Source organism: Haliotis rufescens, unplaced genomic scaffold (assembly GCF_023055435.1).
Source record: "Haliotis rufescens isolate VD_foot unplaced genomic scaffold, xgHalRufe1.0.p SCAF_3, whole genome shotgun sequence".
Lineage (NCBI taxonomy): Eukaryota > Metazoa > Mollusca > Gastropoda > Lepetellida > Haliotidae > Haliotis > Haliotis rufescens.
The window spans coordinates 56,737,487-56,758,619 of record NW_025964001.1 but is presented as its reverse complement, the minus strand read 5'-3'; the positions used below and the strand labels follow the sequence as shown (position 1 = coordinate 56,758,619).

General features: G+C 41.7%; 1 protein-coding gene across 2 annotated transcripts in view; it reads right to left on the bottom strand.

The window, feature by feature from the left end:
• LOC124115396 (DNA repair protein XRCC3-like) overlaps window positions 1–20,167 on the bottom strand; it is a 55,988-nt gene extending 35,821 nt beyond the window's left edge. For both annotated transcript variants that reach the window (XM_046476343.2, XM_048403116.1), the window contains exons 1-4: window positions 19,977–20,167; window positions 16,905–17,042; window positions 14,541–14,627; window positions 7,662–7,784 (exon numbers count right to left, since the gene is read on the bottom strand). In XM_046476343.2, coding sequence (XP_046332299.2) covers window positions 7,662–7,784; window positions 14,541–14,627; window positions 16,905–17,042; window positions 19,977–20,031 — 403 coding nt within the window. In that variant the 5' untranslated portion in view covers window positions 20,032–20,167. The remainder of the gene's footprint in view (window positions 1–7,661; window positions 7,785–14,540; window positions 14,628–16,904; window positions 17,043–19,976) is intronic.
• Window positions 20,168–21,133: the final 966 nt, after the last annotated feature.

Sequence of the window (21,133 nt, the reverse complement as noted above, 5' to 3'; positions counted from 1 at the left end):
CCTCACACGGTCGCCTCTTATGATAATCATAGGGTGTTGGGGACATATTCTAACCCCACACGGTCGCCTCTTATGATCAGCATAGGTTGATGGGGACATATTCTAACCCCACACGGTCGCCTTTTATGATCAGCATAGGTTGTTGGAGACATATTCTAACCCCACACAGTCGCCTCTTATGATCAGCATAGTTTGATGGGGACATATTCTAACCCCACACGGTCGCCTCTTATGATCAGCATAGGTTGTTGGAGACATATTCTAACCCCACACAGTCGCCTCTTATGATCAGCATAGGTTGATGGGGACATATTCTAACCTCACATGGTCGCCTCTTATGATCAGCATAGGTTGATGGGGACATATTCTAACCCCACATGGTCGCCTCTTATGATCAGCATAGGTTGATGGGGACATATTCTAACCCCACACGGTCGCCTCTTATGATCAGCATAGGTTGATGGGGACATATTCTAACCCCACACGGTCGCCTCTTATGATCAGCATAGGTTGTTGGAGACATATTCTAACCCCACACGGTCGCCTCTTATGATCAGCATAGGTTGTTGGAGACATATTCTAACCCCACACGGTCGCCTCTTATGATCGGCATAGGTTGATGGGGACATATTCTAACCCCACACGGTCGCCTCTTATGATCAGCATAGGTTGTTGGGGACATATTCTAACCCCACACAGTCGCCTCTTATGATCAGCATAGGTTGTTGGAGACGTATTTGAACCCCACCCGGTCGCCTCTTATGATCAGCATAGGTTGTTGGGGACATATTCTAACCTCACACGGTCGCCTCTTATGATAAGCATAGGGTGTTGGAGACATATTCTAACCCCACACAGTCGCCTCTTATGATCAGCATAGGGTGTTGGAGACATATTCTAACCCCACACGGTCGCCTCTTATGATCAGCATATGTTGTTGGAGACATATTCTAACCCCACACGGTCGCCTCTTATGATCAGCATAGGGTGTTGGAGACATATTTTAACCCCACTGGGTTGCCTCTTATGATAAGCATAGGGTGTTGGAGACATATTCTAACCCCACACGGTCGCCTCTTATGATCAGCATATGTTGTTGGAGACATATTCTAACCCCACACAGTCGCCTCTTATGATCAGCATAGGTTGTTGGAGACATATTCTAACCCCACGCGGTCGCCTCTTATGATCAGCATAGGTTGTTGGAGACATATTCTAACCCCACACGGTCGCCTCTTATGATCGGCATAGGTTGATGGGGACATATTCTAGCCCCACACGGTCGCCTCTTATGATCAGCATAGGTTGTTGGAGACATATTCTAACCCCACACGGTCGCCTCTTATGATAAGCATAGGTTGTTGGAGACATATTCTAACCCCACACGGTCGCCTCTTATGATCAGCATAGGTTGTTGGGGACATATTCTAACCCCACACGGTCGCCTCTTATGATCAGCATAGGTTGTTGGAGACATATTCTAACCTCACACGGTCGCCTCTTATGATAAGCATAGGGTGTTGGAGACATATTTTAACCCCACACGGTCGCCTCTTATGATCGGCATAGGTTGATGGGGACATATTCTAGCCCCACACGGTCGCCTCTTATGATCAGCATAGGTTGTTGGAGACATATTCTAGCCCCACACGGTCGCCTCTTATGATCAGCATAGGTTGTTGGAGACATATTCTAACCCCACACGGTCGCCTCTTATGATAAGCATAGGTTGTTGGAGACATATTCTAACCCCACATGGTCGCCTCTTATGATCAGCATAGGTTGTTGGGGACATATTCTAACCCCACACGGTCGCCTCTTATGATCAGCATAGGTTGTTGGAGACATATTCTAACCTCACACGGTCGCCTCTTATGATAAGCATAGGGTGTTGGAGACATATTTTAACCCCACGGGGTTGCCTCTTATGATAAGCATAGGGTGTTGGAGACATATTCTAACCCCACACGGTCGCCTCTTATGATCAGCATATGTTGTTGGAGACATATTCTAACCCCACACAGTCGCCTCTTATGATCAGCATAGGTTGTTGGAGACATATTCTAACCCCACGCGGTCGCCTCTTATGATCAGCATAGGTTGTTGGAGACATATTCTAGCCCCACACGGTCGCCTCTTATGATCAGCATAGGTTGTTGGAGACATATTCTAACCCCACACGGTCGCCTCTTATGATAAGCATAGGTTGTTGGAGACATATTCTAGCCCCACACGGTCGCCTCTTATGATCAGCATAGGTTGTTGGAGACATATTCTAACCCCACTGGGTCGCCTCTTATGATAAGCATAGGGTGTTGGAGACATATTCTAACCCCACTGGGTCGCCTCTTATGATCAGCATAGGTTGTTGGAGACATATTCTAACCCCACGGGGTTGCCTCTTATGATCAGCATAGGGTGTTGGAGACATATTCTAACCCCACACGGTCGCCTCTTATGATCAGCATAGGGTGTTGGAGACATATTCTAACCCATCACGGTCGCCTCTTATGATCAGCATAGGTTGTTGGAGACATATTCTAACCCCACGGGGTTGCCTCTTATGATCAGCATAGGTTGTTGGAGACATATTCTAACCCCACGGGGTCGCCTCTTATGATCAGCATATGTTGTTGGAGACATATTCTAACCCCACGGGGTTGCCTCTTATGATCAGCATAGGTTGTTGGAGACATATTCTAACCCCACACGGTCGCCTCTTATGATCAGCATATGTTGTTGGAGACATATTCTAGCCCCACACGGTCGCCTCTTATGATCAGCATATGTTGTTGGAGACATATTCTAACCCCACGGGGTCGCCTCTTATGATCAGCATAGGTTGTTGGAGACATATTCTAACCCCACGGGTTCGCCTCTTATGATCAGCATAGGTTGTTGGAGACATATTCTAACCCCACTGGGTTGCCTCTTATGATAAGCATAGGGTGTTGGAGACATATTCTAACCCCACACAGTCGCCTCTTATGATCAGCATAGGTTGTTGGAGACATATTTTAACCTCACACGGTCGCCTCTTATGATAAGCATAGGGTGTTGGAGACATATTCTAACCCCACATGGTTGCCTCTTATGATCGGCATAGGTTGATGGGGACATATTCTAACCCCACACGGTCGCCTCTTATGATCAGCATAGGTTGATGGGGACATATTCTAACCCCACATGGTCGCCTCTTATGATCAGCATAGGTTGATGGGGACATATTCTAACCCCACACGGTCGCCTCTTATGATCAGCATAGGTTGTTGGAGACATATTCTAACCCCACACGGTCGCCTCTTATGATCAGCATAGGTTGTTGGAGACATATTCTAACCCCACACGGTCGCCTCTTATGATCAGCATAGGTTGTTGGAGACATATTCTAACCCCACACAGTCGCCTCTTATGATCAGCATAGGTTGTTGGAGACATATTCTAACCCCACACGGTCGCCTCTTATGATCAGCATAGGTTGTTGGGGACATATTCTAACCCCACACAGTCGCCTCTTATGATCAGCATAGGTTGTTGGAGACATATTCTAACCTCACACGGTCGCCTCTTATGATAAGCATAGGGTGTTGGAGACATATTTTAACCCCACGGGGTTGCCTCTTATGATAAGCATAGGGTGTTGGAGACATATTCTAACCCCACACGGTCGCCTCTTATGATCAGCATATGTTGTTGGAGACATATTTTAACCCCACTGGGTCGCCTCTTATGATAAGCATAGGGTGTTGGAGACATATTCTAACCCCACGGGGTCGCCTCTTATGATCAGCATAGGTTGTTGGAGACATATTCTAACCCCACTGGGTTGCCTCTTATGATAAGCATAGGGTGTTGGAGACATATTCTAACCCCACACAGTCGCCTCTTATGATCAGCATAGGTTGTTGGAGACATATTTTAACCTCACACGGTCGCCTCTTATGATAAGCATAGGGTGTTGGAGACATATTCTAACCCCACATGGTTGCCTCTTATGATCGGCATAGGTTGATGGGGACATATTCTAACCCCACACGGTCGCCTCTTATGATCAGCATAGGTTGATGGGGACATATTCTAACCCCACATGGTCGCCTCTTATGATCAGCATAGGTTGATGGGGACATATTCTAACCCCACACGGTCGCCTCTTATGATCAGCATAGGTTGATGGGGACATATTCTAACCCCACACGGTCGCCTCTTATGATCAGCATAGGTTGTTGGAGACATATTCTAACCCCACACGGTCGCCTCTTATGATCAGCATAGGTTGTTGGAGACATATTCTAACCCCACACAGTCGCCTCTTATGATAAGCATAGGTTGATGGGGACATATTCTAACCCCACACGGTCGCCTCTTATGATCAGCATAGGTTGTTGGGGACATATTCTAACCCCACACAGTCGCCTCTTATGATCAGCATAGGTTGTTGGAGACATATTCTAACCTCACACGGTCGCCTCTTATGATAAGCATAGGGTGTTGGAGACATATTTTAACCCCACGGGGTTGCCTCTTATGATAAGCATAGGGTGTTGGAGACATATTCTAACCCCACACGGTCGCCTCTTATGATCAGCATATGTTGTTGGAGACATATTTTAACCCCACTGGGTCGCCTCTTATGATAAGCATAGGGTGTTGGAGACATATTCTAACCACATAGGGTCGCCTCCTATGATCAGCATAGGTGTTGGAGACAAGAAACAAGAAACTGACCAAAAGTTTCAAGTAATTATAACCCGAGTCATGTAGTACTTGACAGTTAAACCAACACAAGTAACCACAAACATGACTTACTGCGTCACAATGTAACGAGTATACTAGGGCTGGGACAGGTAACTCGGGTACTCGGGTCGGGTGGGTCCTGAGTAGGACCCGGGTACCCACAGGACTACCCGGACCCGTGCTTAGTCACGTGATATATTGTTTCATGACAAAAACTTACTATAGCTCAGTGGTTACACTACAAGTCGCTTATATTCGCATTTCTTTCTGACAATGCACACATTCCCTTTGAGTAAAGATAAAGCTTCAGTCAACTTCAGTGAACGCATGATCTGATTGTTTGGCACATGTATCTAAATAGTTTTAGCCAGGGCTGCGGTAAAACAATTACCAATCAGACATTTTGTTCCCAACTCTTGAGACTTGCAGTGGGTACCCGGGTAGGGTCAGGTAATAGGGGGTCGGGTACCCGGGTAGTAAATTTGGACTCGTCCCAGCCCTAGAGTATACTGTGTATTGCCTGATGATGTTAGTGACAGGCAATAAACAATAAAAAATCCACATGGGTATAGAATGTTGTGGTACTCCTCACACAAGGAGTGAGTGAGTTGGGTTTAACGCCGCTTTTAACAGTATTCCAGTTATATCGCGGCGTGTCAGCTTAATGTGGGAGGAAAGCCCGAAGTGATGCAGGTCTCAGACGTTAACCACTTCGGTGAAACCCACGAGCACGGGTATGGTGCTGACAAACCTAGAAACATAATCGGGCGAACCGGGATTCCAACCCACAATCATAGGTTTCTGGCGTGCCCAAGGGATGCAACTCTGCACAGCGAATCGCGTCGCCTTAGACGACTGGGCCACCCGTGGCCCCCCCCTCACACAAGGAACATAAGCAATGATAGACTGTTGTAAAATTGGAATTATTTCATTGTTGCTAGCTACACTACCATGATAGTGCTGAATGGTTGACACTTTGAACTTTAGTCGATATTCTCCACTGTACTGATTCAAACAGGCGTAAAATATATCCTAAGAGCTCTCCGTTCAGTTTGAGTTGCGCACTGAACACACAAAGCCTACATGCAGATAACCTTCAGAACCGACACACAAAAACCATTGTGTAAGTTTGACACAGTTTGACAATGGTTTAAGAAACTTCACAGACAACGTGTGTTTGTAACATATTCTGTAACTTATCTCAACTATCTATGATCGATATCATTCAAGCAAAGTGTCTACTGTCTGTTCTTTTTTGGAAGGAGATCTTTAAATATATTTCTAGAATCTTGTAAAGGAGTAACGAGACAACTTTGCTGTCAGTTTGTACTTTTACCTGCAAATTGTTTTGATTTCCGACCAAAGTGCCAGTAAAACACAATTTCTTATTTTGGGGTGATAATACTCAAACCAACTACAAAAAAAAGGGGAAAGCCTTAGATGCCTTCAACAAATTGAGCCCTCCATATAAGTTCAATAATCATGAACGCAACGTTTAACCCCATTTCACCTTATCTCACCTTACAATACCTCTAAAAAAAAGAAGAAGAGAAATCAACCAAGAAGTTTTTGATCATCTCTCAGCTTGATCAGCATTATCCAGTGTTTAATATCTTCATTTTATCATGATGAATGCCTTTGACAAATTAGCCACCATAGATTTGTATGAAAAGTGACGTGACCACCTTCACCATTAGTTTAACTTACTTAGCTCCGAACACTAGTCATGATACGATATGTAGCACTAGGACTATTGCAAGCCGATGCTAAGGTATGGCTGTATGGGTGCTGTGTCCAACTTGGCTCCACACCGGGATATCCCCATGGGAAATCTGGGTTACAATATGTCCCCAGCACGCCTTGCTGGTCGTAAGAGGTGACTCAAGGGATCAGGAGGTCAGACTTGCTGACAATTGTGCAGACTGTAATGTCAATCCCTAGATTGTGAGGTCCAGACTCAATCATTTGGAAACAGGCCACCGCTATCTTTAAAACAACATAGATGCTCACACACACACACACTGGTATAAGTCACTATTGCACAGGTGGTTGCCACCAACGCTAGAGGTGAAGTTCGGAGATTTTACGAGTGTTACCAGTGGATCTGATTTCACAGATGCAAAGTTTTCATTTGAGGCTAAAAATGACAGATAAAGACACACACTTACTGGGTGTCAAATAACATGCTTTACATATGTTGAAAATATGAAATATTTATGGTTGGACTTTGGAGAAAATGAAAAGAAACCTTTTGTCCTTTTTGGTAATTAAAGGCGGACTCACATGGGTCGATATGCCGAATTCGACCGAGTCGTATTGTCTAAGTGATTAATTGAATTCGACAAAAGGGACACATCGCCCGCTCGAACTCGCATCGATTGTTTGCCAGTGCGTAGAGTCTGTTCTAGCTAATCGGCAAGTTGGATGTGGCACTGCCAATCAAATTGCATTTTGATGTCACATGATATTTGTTTACACACAAGCGGGAAACATGGCTTCGTCTACTGCGAAGAAGCCACGCCTCGACTTTTCAAGAGAGGAAACCGAACATTTTATGGCTCACTATCTGAGTCACGAAAGCCTGTGGAATGTCTCAAGCAAGGATTATTCTAAACGAGAAAAGAGGAACGCTGCATATGCCGTCTTCTTCACACGATATTACGCAGCAGATGACTGCTGCCACATCTGCTTAAGACATTTTGATGCCATGGAAACAAATTATCGTGAGATATCATGAGATCGACACTCAATTGGCAGATCGAATCGTGTGAGTGGTAGCAAATCGATTAGTCGATATTAGTTACAATCACCGAACATGTTGTACAATGTATGGAAATCGTCAAGTCGTTACGACGTGTTGACCCGTGTAAGTCGGGCTTAAGGTTCAATATTGATTACAGTTACAACATTACAAAATTCTGACTCACCACCACCCAGGCCGCCATGTTCCGGTGGAAGCTGCGATGTCAGACAGAGCTGTAGACAGAGTTGAGTCTTGCCGCTCGCACTCTCCCCCGATATCTCCGTAATACCACGTGATAATATCCCCCCTGCAAATAATATGATAACAGTCAACTACGGACATGTTCCACCCAAATGTCAGCCACTAGAGATATTTAAACAGTCAATCAAAATCCACCAGCTAATGTTGTAAAATTTTTCTTTTGGATCGTTCTTTAGTTTGGGGTAGGAGGAGACGAGGAGGTTTAGTTGGTCAGACTCATTGACTTTGTTGATACATGTCATCGAATCCCAACTGCAGAATCCCAGATCGATGCTCATGATGTCAATCACTGGGTTGTCTGGTCCAGACTCGATTATTTACAGACAGCCGTAATATAGATGGAATATTGTTGAGTGCGCCATCAAGCAACAAACAATCAAATCAAATTGGGGTATGTCAACTCTCCTTGACAAACCGATTATTCTAATCTGATGTCTAATTTGACCTGACTCAATAGATATTCTACCCTGAATTTTGAAATTACTCAAATCACAATAACCACCACTGATTAAAACAGCTGATTTGAAGACTGCATCATAACAAAGCTAAGATATTTAGAAAAGTACTTCTATCTCAGTCCAATCTCATTAAAATCAGATCTTAGTTCTCGCTATCGCTAAACAAAGATCTGAGGACATCCCATTAAGGGTCCATCAGAACGACCTTTCATCCAACCAATCAGAGCGTCGCTTACCAGATCATGAAAGTGAATGTGTTTTCTAATCATGCAACCACGAAATATTTAACACGGGGTATTCCGAACGACAGTTACGGGTTTAATGATTATATTTATACAATCTAGGCTATTTATAAGCCATTCCAGAATATTCTTATCAGTTTTAATTTTTTTAATCGAGAATACGTCAAAATATGTTTCGAAGCGTAGTCGCCAGTTTGAAACTAGTGTCGTAAAGCTCAAGAAAGCTGCCTTCTGATTGGCTAATGTTGATTTCTTGTCGGTCATTTCATTGGTCAGTCAAAATTCGCGAAAGGTCGTTCTGACGTGAGCTGTAATGGGATGTCCTCAGATCTTTGTTTAGCGGTAGCGAAAACTAAGATCTGATTTTAATGAGATTGATCTGAGTCATTGTCGCTTGGTATTTTTTATACAATATTATAAGTTGTAGCAGGACCACTCGGGGTACATGGGGTTTTACGTGTCCCGTGTTAGGTTTTATTCCATGAGCAGGAGGTGAGTCATATAAAACCTAACGCAGGACGCATAAATCCCCATGTACCCTGTGTGATCCTGCTACAACAAATTTATCTCACGGACATGTTTTTATGTGACATTGTAAAAGAAATAACACAAATTCAAAATTGATAGAAAACAGCTGTTCCATTGAGCTGAGGTTAGCTTGTGCTATGTCACGTGACTTTCATTGACTCGGAAAAAGCGTGCGGCTTTTTGCTTTGAAGCTGGGTATGAGGGTTTTATTCTCCCTCTGCGAAATCCACGTGCAGCCTGTATTGCTCGTGGCAGGGTATAACAGATTATTCCCCTGCTAAAAAATTTATTCTCCTCCAAGGCGGATTACACAGTATTTTATCAAGATCATGTGGACCAATCAGATCTCATCATTCTGACATGTAGGTATGATAAGTGCAGTTATAATTTACAAAATGCAGAATCGCTGTTACTACAATATTCAAAGTAGACGTGGCAATACATTTTGGGCAGATAACATGATAGGAATCGACTACGAGAGTGTATTTCAAGTTCTAGCAAGTTTAGGGAGTTTTTCTGCCATGTCTATAGCCAACTCTGGAGTAATATGTTCTGTGCCACAATGGACGGCAGTGATACTGTGTAGTAGGTACATGGTGTTAACTAAATCTTGTGATGTTTGCTTAATTTTCTTTAGGTGAGGTGAGGTGAAATTGGGTTTAATGTCGCGTCCAAGATTATTGCACTTATATAGCGACGTGCATGCACGTGTATGTGTGTGTGTGGCTGCTTGTACTAGTCCGGACTGATGCCAATTTATAGTGCTAGCTCACTGAGATACCATGCCGCAGTTTAACATGAATACCCCACTCAGACACAGTATACTGACTCCGAGCCGACCAGTCCTTGCTTTAGCCTCTTAATGCCGAGCGCCAGACAGGGTAACAACAAGTACCATCTTTTAACTTCTTTTGGAATGACGAGGCCCTGGATCGAACCCTGGACCTTCCGCTCTCCGGGCGGACGCTCTACCACTAGACCACGGAGGCGGTCAATTTTCTTTAGGGGTGCCTCTTATTGTTGGCTTACAGAATCGCTGTGCTGCACACTTTCAATGCCTGCCTTGTATACGTATATACAACTCTGAAACGTGCAGCATAGATCACGTAAGGTAGGCAGAGCATGTACTGTTTTGTTGGTCATCTATCCCCTACGACTCTAACGCTTATAAATATTTTGTACCCCAAAGGTAGCGTTGAAGAGAGGGATCGCTATAAAAGTAAAGTATAATGATTGGATTCAACAATCAACATCGTGGCTAACACCAAATTTAATTTTGTTTAATTTTGCCATGGTAGATGCTTGTCGTAAAAGGCGACTAACGGGATTGGGAGGTCAGGCTCGCTGACTTGGTTGATGCATGTCATCGATCCCAATTGCGTGGATCGATGCTCGTGATAATAATCACTGGATTGTCTGGTCCAGACTCGATTTTTTTACAGACCGCCAACATATAGCTTGAATATTGCTGAGTGCGGAGTTAAACAACAAACCAAACCAACCAGCCATGGTAGAATTAAACCGTGCTGAATTGAACGTTTTAGACCTCACGCTGTACGTTTGGGTTCCAAATTCAATTCAATGGTTAAATCTACAGGTAGCCTAGCTCTACATTGAAAACACAATAGGTTTATCTCCTAAATAATAGATAGACAATGACAGAGGACAACATGAAGGTGCACTGAACTTGGGCCGTGCCTTACTGTTCAGACAACTGTCCCACTTTACCATCTTCCCTAGGCAGGGGGCACGGGTGGCCCAGTCGTCTACGGCGACGCGATTCCCTGTGCAGAGTTGCGTCCCTTGGGCACACCAGAAACCTATGATTGTGGGTTCGAATCCCGGTTCGCCCCGATTATGTTTCTAGGTTTGTCAGCACCATACCCGTGCTCATGGGTTTCACCGAAGTGGTAAACGTCTGAGACCTGCATCACTTCGGGCTTTCCTCTCACATTAAGCTGACACGCCGTGATATAACTGGAATACTGTTAAAAGCAGCATAAAACCCAACTCACTCACTCACTCACTCTTCCCTAGGCAAGGGCTATAAAAGTCCAGTTTAGTTTCCACCCTTGCCGAACAAGGCTGGAATTCCTGGGCTCGATCGTAGCGCCACTAGTTGCTATTACGAGTTATGTCCCTCCTATGTCACCTTGTTTTGGCCCATTAATACCGAGCGCCAGGCAGGGTTACGTCTTTTGGTATAACACGGCCAGGGATCGAACCCCGGACCTTCCACTCTCCGGGCGGACGCTCTACCACTAGACCACAGAGGTGGTTGGTGAAGCCTGGAGTTTGGACCCCATCTTTGATTGTACAGGTGGAACAAGGATGACCATTATTTGTCTTCATCGTTGTCAAGTAACGTGTTTCCAGCGATATAATTCTCCTCTTCAGGGTTTTACACAGCCTTGTAAAAATTGGAGTCATGACATATTTTGTATTGGGAATGGGGCATTTTCTAAATTTGGAAGTCACGATCTAAAATGAAACAAGACATGTTTATATAGGCCCGAACATGCTTGTTGGTCAAATACACTGTGACTGCAGTAAGTGCTAGACAGAATTACTTGCAGCTGATGGACTAGTGTGTACAGGGATAGAAATTAACCTAGAAAGTCCACTAGCCCGAATGGTGACTAGCTTGAACGCAAAGGAACCCAAAATGTTCGACATTCTACAGCGTTAAAAATTGGCACTAGTCCTGAAGTCCTTGCCAAACTGACCATTAGTTAAGGTCTCATAAGGACTGGTAGTAATTTGCCATTATTAAAGGTTTTGCTATATGCAAGTTACGCATTGTGACAGCAACCAATAGATAGAAGGTGGAAATACCAAGTTTTTATTTTAGGAAAGTTATTTCAGTCTTGTGTAATTCTGAAAGTTTGTAGATTTGTTTTATTTTAACAACTTGTGGAGTAGCAATCAGTATTTTTAAAAATATATTGTAAATATTCAGTCTGAATCTAGATATCCTCAGTGAAATTATTGCATCAGTTATGACTCTTATCAAAAACTATTGTGAGTATTTCAGGGAATTACTGCATCAGTTATGACACTTATCAAAAACTAATGTGAGTATTTCAGGGAATTATTGCATCAGTTATGACTCTTATCAAAAACTATTGTGAGTATTTCAGGGAAATTATTGCATCAGTTATGACTATTATCAAAAACTACTGTGAGTATTTCAGTGAAATTATTGCATCAGTTATGACTCTTATCAAAAACTATTGTGAGTATTTCAGTGAAATTATTGCATCAGTTATGACTCTTATCAAAAACTATTGTGAGTATTTCAGGGAAATTATTGCATCAGTTATGACTATTATCAAAAACTATTGTGAGTATTTCAGTGAAATTATTGCATCAGTTATGACTCTTATCAAAAACTATTGTGAGTATTTCAGGGAATTATTGCATCAGTTATGACTCTTATCAAAAACTACTGTGAGTATTTCAGTGAAATTATTGCATCAGTTATGACTATTATCAAAAACTATTGTGAGTATTTCAGTGAAATTATTGCATCAGTTATGACTCTTATCAAAAACTATTGTGAGTATTTCAGGGAAATTATTGCATCAGTTATGACTATTATCAAAAACTATTGTGAGTATTTCAGTGAAATTATTGCATCAGTTATGACTCTTATCAAAAACTATTGTGAGTATTTCAGGGAATTATTGCATCAGTTATGACTCTTATCAAAAACTACTGTGAGTATTTCAGTGAAATTATTGCATCAGTTATGACTATTATCAAAAACTATTGTGAGTATTTCAGTGAATTATTGCATCAGTTATGACTCTTATCAAAAACTATTGTGAGTATTTCAGTGAAATTATTGCATCAGTTATGACTATTATCAAAAACTATTGTGAGTATTTCAGGGAATTATTGCATCAGTTATGACTCTTATCAAACACTATTGTGAGTATTTCAGTGAAATTATTGCATCAGTTATGACTCTTATCAAAAACTATTGTGAGTATTTCAGGGAAATTATTGGTGGGGGATTAGTAAGTGGTGGTGGGATTAGTAACTGTTTCAGGATAAGTAATGGTGGTGGGATTAGTAACTGTAGTGGGATTAGTAAATGTGTCGGGAATTAGTAACTGGTGGTGTGAGTTGTAACTGTGGTGGGATTAGTAACTAGTGGGATTAGTTATGGTGGTGGGATTAGTAACTGGTAGTGGGATTAGTAACTAGTGGGATTAGTATCTGGTAGTGGGATTAGTAACTGGTGTTTGGATTAGTAACTTGGGTGGAATTAGTAACTGGTGTTGGGATTAGAAACTGGTGGGATTAGTAACTGGTGTTGGGATTAGTAATTGGTGGGATTAGTAACTGGTAGTGGGATTAGTAACTGGTGTTGGGATTAGTAACTGGTGGGATTAGTAACTTGGGTGGAATTAGTAACTGGTGTTTGGATTAGTAACTGGTGGGATTAGTAGTTGTGTTGGGATTAGTAACTGGTGGTACGATTAATAACTGGTGGTGGGATTAGTAACTGTGTCTGGATTAGTAACTGGTGGTGGAATTAGTAACTGTGGTGGGATTAGTAACTGTGTCAGGATTAATCACTGGTGGTGGGATTAGTAACAGTGCTGTGATTAGTAACTGGTTGCTTATATGACAATGATAGTTGAAAGGTCAATTAAATTACAGGCAATGTGGGGACCAAATTTTACTATTTTTCACTTAATCGTACAGGTGAAATGACATTTAGTCAAAATCACATATGGGCAGATTCATATAGGCTAAATCATTAACAGAAGGAATCACATATAGATGGTTCACATATGGGCAAAATCACATACAGACGGAAATCATATATAGATGAAATCACAAACAGTAAACTACGGTTATAATGAACTCAAAGGGACCACTAATTTTAGTTTGTTATGACCACAGTTCATTATAAACATTTAGACTGTCAGACATCTTGGATCAAGTCACGTGACCACATCATGTAACTCGATAAATAACTAAAGCGTGCACTGTATAAGTACTGTGTTCATTCAAAGGGATATCAAATTCATCTGCAATTTATGTCTTCGATTTCTTTCCAGCATCGACAGCAGAGATGATTTGAAACTTAACTTCAATGTCTAAAGCTTTCCGCTTTAGTGTGTCTGCCGTTTTAATTTTATCAATACTGAATTTCCTCACTCTAGTTGTCACATTTTATACACAGAATACATTCACTTCAGAGGCTATAGATTAATCACTGTTGTACTATAATGTATTATTAATTGAGGGTGTAAATTAAGGACAAGGTGTGTCAGTACTCAATCCAGTAAATCACTTGCCGTCAACATTTATTGCAGTCCTTGTTTTAGCCCCTTAATGCCGAACGTCAGGCAGGATAACAAGAAGTACCATCTTTAACGTCTTTTGGTATGACGGGCTGGGGATCGAACCCCGGACCTTCCACTCCTCATTGCAGTCCCTCTACCACTAGACCACAGAGGCAGTCACCTTACTACCAACCAATCTACAACTAATATAGGTCATAAGCAGCAACTCTAATGTTCAAGTTATTCTGTATCACATTTCCATTGTGTTTACCTTTCAGATGCTTGTCTATAATAGGACAGCCTGTGCTCAGTTTCCTGATGGGAACAGCACTGCCAGAGCCTCTCAATAAGTCTAAAGCTGAAAACACAAAGATAAATAATACATTAACATGAGTGAGTTTGGTTTAACACCACTTTTAACAGTATTCCAGTTATGTCGCGGCGTGTCAGCTTAATGTGGGAGGAAAGCCCGAAGTGATGCAGGTCTCAGACGTTTACCACTTTGGCGAAACCCACGAGCACGGGTATGGTGCTGACAAACCTGGAAACATAATCGGGGCGAACCGGGATTGGAACCCACAATCATAGGTTTCTGGCGTGCCCAAGGGACGCAACTCTGCACAGCGAATCGCGGCGCCTTAGACGACTGGGCCACCCATGCCCCCAATACATTAACAAGAATCGTGAAGACACGCAGTATATGCCTAAATATTACTTTGTCTACTCGCCCCAGATTGTCTCTTGACATAATTTTCTGTAGATATTAGAGATAATGTATGGAATATGATAAGCTCAGTGTACTAGACCAAGCAAACTTTTACTTGACTCGTGCCGTGGACCAGAGTGTACAGGACATTAATGACAAAGCATCAAGGACCACTGTAACCATGGTAACCAGGTGCTTGTTTTATATGCAATGATGAAAACGGCAACAACATGCTAACACTTCCTAACGCAGCTTGTACCATTATCCACAAGCCCGAAGTCTCAGTCAACTCTCTGTAAAGGCAACAGAGTTAGTGAATTAAAATCCATATGTTTTAGAGTAAAATATGGGGAAATATTGACGGAGGTCACTCTGACTGACAATGACAAGGTCATGGGTACAGAGTGTCTAAAACTTCCACTGGTGCTATCTTGTTTGCTAAAGTATGGTGGGACCAAGGTGAGGTGGTGAGGTGAAATGGGGATTAATGTTGCGTCCAAGATTATTGCATTTATAAAGAGATGTGCATGTGTGCGTGCGTGCGAGTCCGGACAGATGTCGATTTATAGTGCTAGCCCATTGAGATACCATGCCGCAGTTTAACATGAATATCCCACACAGACACAATATACTGACTCCGAGCCGACCAGTCCTTGTTTTAGCCCCTAATGCCAAGCACCAGACAGGGTAACAAGTACCATATTTAAACATCTTTTGGTACGACGTGGCACGGGATCAAACCCTGGACCCACCGATCTCCGACGCTCTACCACTAGACCACGAAGGCGGTCCGACCTAGGTGAGAATAGGTGCCCAGTACTCCAATGGTTGTGACCATTGGTGTCACTACTACGTAGCAAAAAACGCAAGTGATTACACTTTGAAATCGTTACAATAATATCATAATTTAAAAAAAATGTGTTATAGTATGTTAATCTTCCAGTTGTGTTGTTGTAGTTGGTGATTTGCAGGTTGCTGCGGTTACTGGTGTGAGATTGTCATTGAGGAGTTGGTTCTTTCATATTTTAGGTCAGAGGATCTGTAAACTAAATATTAATAAGCATGATAAGCATGATAAGCATAATAAGCATGATAAGCATGATAAGCATAATAAGCATGATAAGCATAAAAATCTGAAGAAACTTAGAGATAATAACTAATTGATGACCACTGCCATGATTACTGTTTATTTGTTTGAACTAATGGGTTCTAATGAGTGAGTGAGTGAGTTGGGTTTAACTCTGCTTTTAACAGTATTGCAGTTACCGTATTCGACGTAATAAGTGCCCCGCTCTAATAAGCGCCCACGGCGATATTTGCTAATATTTTGGCTAGTGAACAATCCCAATTAGCACCCCTTCTGACTGATCAATGTACACTTATTTATTCGTGTATAATAAGCACTCGTGTGTTATATGCGCCCTTAATTATGGCAATTTAATTCTGGAAAATACATCTGTCATGCATAATATGCACAGACTTTTCTTTTGAATCATTTCAGGTTGTCAGCTTAAACCACGAAATTTACGATCTTTCAAATGGTTTTTTTCTCACCAAAAATATATTCTCAAAAGAGGACCCCATTCCTTATCTTGAGAGCGCCCTGGGCGCTTATTATGTCGAATACTGTACAGTGTATCGCGGCGTGTCAGCTGTGGGAGGAAAGCCCCAAGTGATGCAGGTCATAGACATTTACCACTTCGGTGAAACCCACAAGCACGGGTATGGTGCTGACAAACCTAGAAACATAATCAGGGCGAACCAGGATTCGAACCCACAATCATAGGTTTCAGGCGTGCCCAAGGGACGCAACTCTGCACAGCGAATTGTGGGGTCTTAGACGACTGGGCCACCCGTGCCCACCTGATGGGTTCGAAGACATTTCATCATCACCATGTGTTGTCAGATGAGGGTTAACAAGTACTCTACCTGTGACAACTGGTGGCTTTGGAACAGCTTCAGCAACAGCTTGCTTGAGAATACTGACATCACCAGCAGACAGACCTGTAGCTCGCTCAATGTCAGCTGAGGACAGGCTTAATATTGTTTCAAAACTTTGAAAATGACCTATATGAAAAAAAGAAAATAGAAAATTACAACCTATTTCTTCTATAGTGTAATTAATGAACTTGAGTCTATTTTGGCGTACAATCTGCTTTGTCTTCGCAATAAACAAAGGCAGTTTTTTTACATGATGCTTACTAATAAAATTACTAATGATCATATCACAAACATACCAGGAACAAAAACAAAATATGGTCTCAGCGATAGAAATTAACAGGTTTCGCACACTAGTCCTTATAATGATAAAATATAGCAAAACCCTTAAAAGAGACACATTTCAACTAGTCCTTAGGATACCATTACCATTGGGCAGTTTGACTCGTGCCAATTTCTAACTTTGCCGTATTCGCCATATTAAGCACTCCACTCCAAAAAGCGCCCCATGACAGACTTCTAGAGCAGACTGCAAGTAATCTTTATAAGTCACATTTATGTGACAGTCCACATTTCTCACAGAAAATACAACTGTGTAGAAGGTGGTGTTGTGTTTCGACACTTTTTTTTCTAAAAATGCTTCCTATAATCATGATACTGGGAAACACAAAATGGTATTGATTAACTTGGCATCTTTTGTCGGAAACAAAGTAATTTCATTGATGTGTTAACTAAGTTTGTTCATTCCCTCTCCATCCCTGACATCAATTGTCATTGTGTTTCTAATATGTAATTGTTGTTACAAGCCACTCAGCAGTGTTCCAGCTATAGGATGGTGGCCTGTAAAGTATCAATTCTGGACAAGATACCCCAGTGATTGTACCAATGTCGGGAATCAAACCCAGGTTTTCGGTGTGCCGAGCGAATTTTAACCACAAGGCTACCCGACCGCCCCCTCCCAGCGCAGGACTAAATATAAGCTCATTAATGTGTTATTTAAATTGGAAAATAATATCCCCTGTCTATACACATACAGTAGAGAAGGTCAAAGGAAAAACATGATAAGGAGGCCAGAACGTAGACAAACATGATTTTAATCATGTTCAAGGGTTTTACGCTACACAGAAATGTATGTCCAGTAAACACATTGAGATTGGATGCCCAAAAAGAATACACTTGTGTCCAGAAGGGATGCACAGTAGTATCCATTGTACCTACACCACATCAAGAGCAGTTATGGGTGTCTGTCATTTCATCCATCAATCATGACTGCTGTCCACTTGATCATCGATTCATTCCAGGCTCTAAGTCATTATCAAAATGTAAAGTACACTACACCGTTTCATTACTTTACAGGACCCTCATAGTGCCACCTAGGGCCCTCAAAATTAATTATTGCGGGGCCCCTTGATCCACACTTTTGTAAATCAAGGTTTTGTTTGTTTGTTTAACGCCGCACTCAGCAATATTCCAGCTATATGACGGCGGTCTGTAAATAGTCACGTCTGGACCAGATAATCCAGTGATTGACATCATGAGGATCTACGCAATTAAGATAAGATGACAAGCATCAACCAAGTCAGCGAGCCTGACCACCCGACCCTGTTAGTCGCCTCATACGACAAGCATAGTCACCTCTTACGGCAAGCATGGGTTGCTGAAGACCTATTCTACCCTGGATCTTCACAGGTCGTAAATCAAGGTAAAACCCTGAAAATGAACTTCACTATATCAACATACTTTAACATACGGTTATTTCAAAACTCAAAGAAATTCATACCCCTAGAAATTTCGTACTCCAAGTCAATTCTTAACCCTAAAAAAAATAAGAAACTTCGTAACCCTATTAGTTATTTCTAAATGTTCCTTTATATATCGATTATAGTTGGATCATATGTATCCAAACATTCATTTCAGACGGCCATGTTCAGTTGCATCGATTGAAGCTCAATCACTGCATAGTCTGGTCCAGACAGCCATAAGGTATTGTGTTTTGTATTGCGACTTAGATATTGAGACACGAAGCGTATTGTAAACAAATTAATGTTACCGTCACACCAATAGCCTTGATCTATGTTGAAATTGGGTGCAGGCTAAAACGGCACCTCAGCAAAATGTCACCAATTTCTCTGGCAAAAACGGCACCGCATTTGGCGAAACTAGCTATATGTGTGTTGGGCAAAAACGGCACCTCTATTTTTAATAACGATAAGAACGATTTGTGTAGTATTATATCTTCATCGCGTGTTTACAATAGCGGCCCATGTACCACAGAACATTGTGATAGTAGCTTACTCAGCTAATTTCTCGATAACGGGCCACAGAAAGTCTGGTACCACATACACGATGGGTCCACTGGTAACAGTTGTTACATGATACAGCATGTTGATTTTTTTTTACATTCTTTTTCGTGCAACACATCAAAAGGCCATTGTGAATAATTGTGATCTGAACCATGTTTGGCCTCCTAAATACAATTTCAGCTTGACATTGAGTTGAATTGAGTAAAGGTACATAAACTTTAAAGCGTATAGTGTTTTCACAATAAGTAAGCTGCGCCTCCCAATCAGAGTCAGCGAGTAAATTGGAGTAGAGGTCTAATCATGCTAATTTCTAAGGTAAACTTGTTTTAACATTTCACAATTATTTTTGTTAGCAAGTTACCATGTAATTTTAATTTCATTTATATGTCCAAGGTAAAACAAAAATAAGGTGCCGTTTTCGCCAGGCAATAGTAGCCGATTTCGGTTGAGGCGAGGTGGCGTTTTTGCCAATCGGTGCCGTTTTCGCCTGGTGACGTTTTGCTGAGGTGCCGTTATAGCTGTAACCCGTTGAAATTTACGGCGGGTCTATCTGGCTTTCCATATTATCAGCTATAAGGGGTTAGAAATTACTTAATATTTTCACAAGTCCGCAAAAATGATAAGAGTTAGTAGTCCACAAGGAAATATCACTCATCCTTCCTGAATTTGACAATTTGACATGTCCCGGACGCGGACGATTCCGACGAACGAGTGGACTTAGTCACTGGTATATAAAACAATATTGTCATCATTATTTTACCTTTTTTTAATATTCCAATAATCCTAGGATGTATATCCAAATCATTAATCGACATCGAGATCAATGTGTGATCAATGTTTGTAATGTCAAATGAGTCAGTCTGACGGCAAATACGAATTCACATTTACCGCCATTGATTATTGTTGACGTGATGCATAATGTCCACACTTAATCAATATTTCCACTAATATCCTAACCGTATTTCGGGTATTTCCATAGCTGTGAGAACTTCCCACCAACATAATATAAACCTAGTTAAAACTAATTTTAAACGACTTCCCCTACATAACAGTTATTGCTACAGGGGAGCATCACGTCTGCGTTTGCGGACCGGTCAAGCTCCTAACAGCGATTATCCGTTCACTGAGTTCTCTATACTACTATACCGAGAGTGTAACGAAGATATTACGCGCTGGGAAGGAGCTTGCGGACAGGTGCTCTAAGGGAGGCTACTCCGTTTTTAATCTGATGTGACATTTTCTTCAAATCGCCAAACGAGACAAGGTTAGATCTAATCCAGAGAATCATTCAATAACAATATGCATTTTTACTCTTAAAATATCAAAGTATTATCAATAAATCACTGACTGAAACCTTCCATGTCATTGTAAACGTCAATTCTTCTGTTTGCAAATAAGCCTTCATTACCAATCATGTAACAGACACAGATTCCATATTCTGAACCATAGTTGACTGCATCATAAAACTATAGAGTGACCATGCAGTGTAGGGCTGGGACGCGTCCAAATTTACTACCCGGGGACCCATCACCCCATTAACCGACCCTACCCGGATACCCACTGTAGATGGATAGAGAAAGGTACAAACTGTCCAATATGGAAAAGTTTGACGGTAGCCCTGTCAAAAATGTATTTAGATACACATGTAAAGCGATCTGGTCATGCATACACTAAAGTTTACTGCATGAAGTTTTATCTTAATTCAAACATATAAAAGTCAGAAGGAATGGGTGCATAGTCAGAAAGAAATGGGAACATAAGTGACTTATAGTGTAACCATAGAGTTTTAGATAATTTTTGTCATTAAACAATATATTACATGACTAACCACTGGTCCGGGTTGGTTGGTTAGTTTGTTTGACGCCGCACTGAGCAATATTCCAGCTATATGACGGCGGTCTGTAAATAATTGAGTCT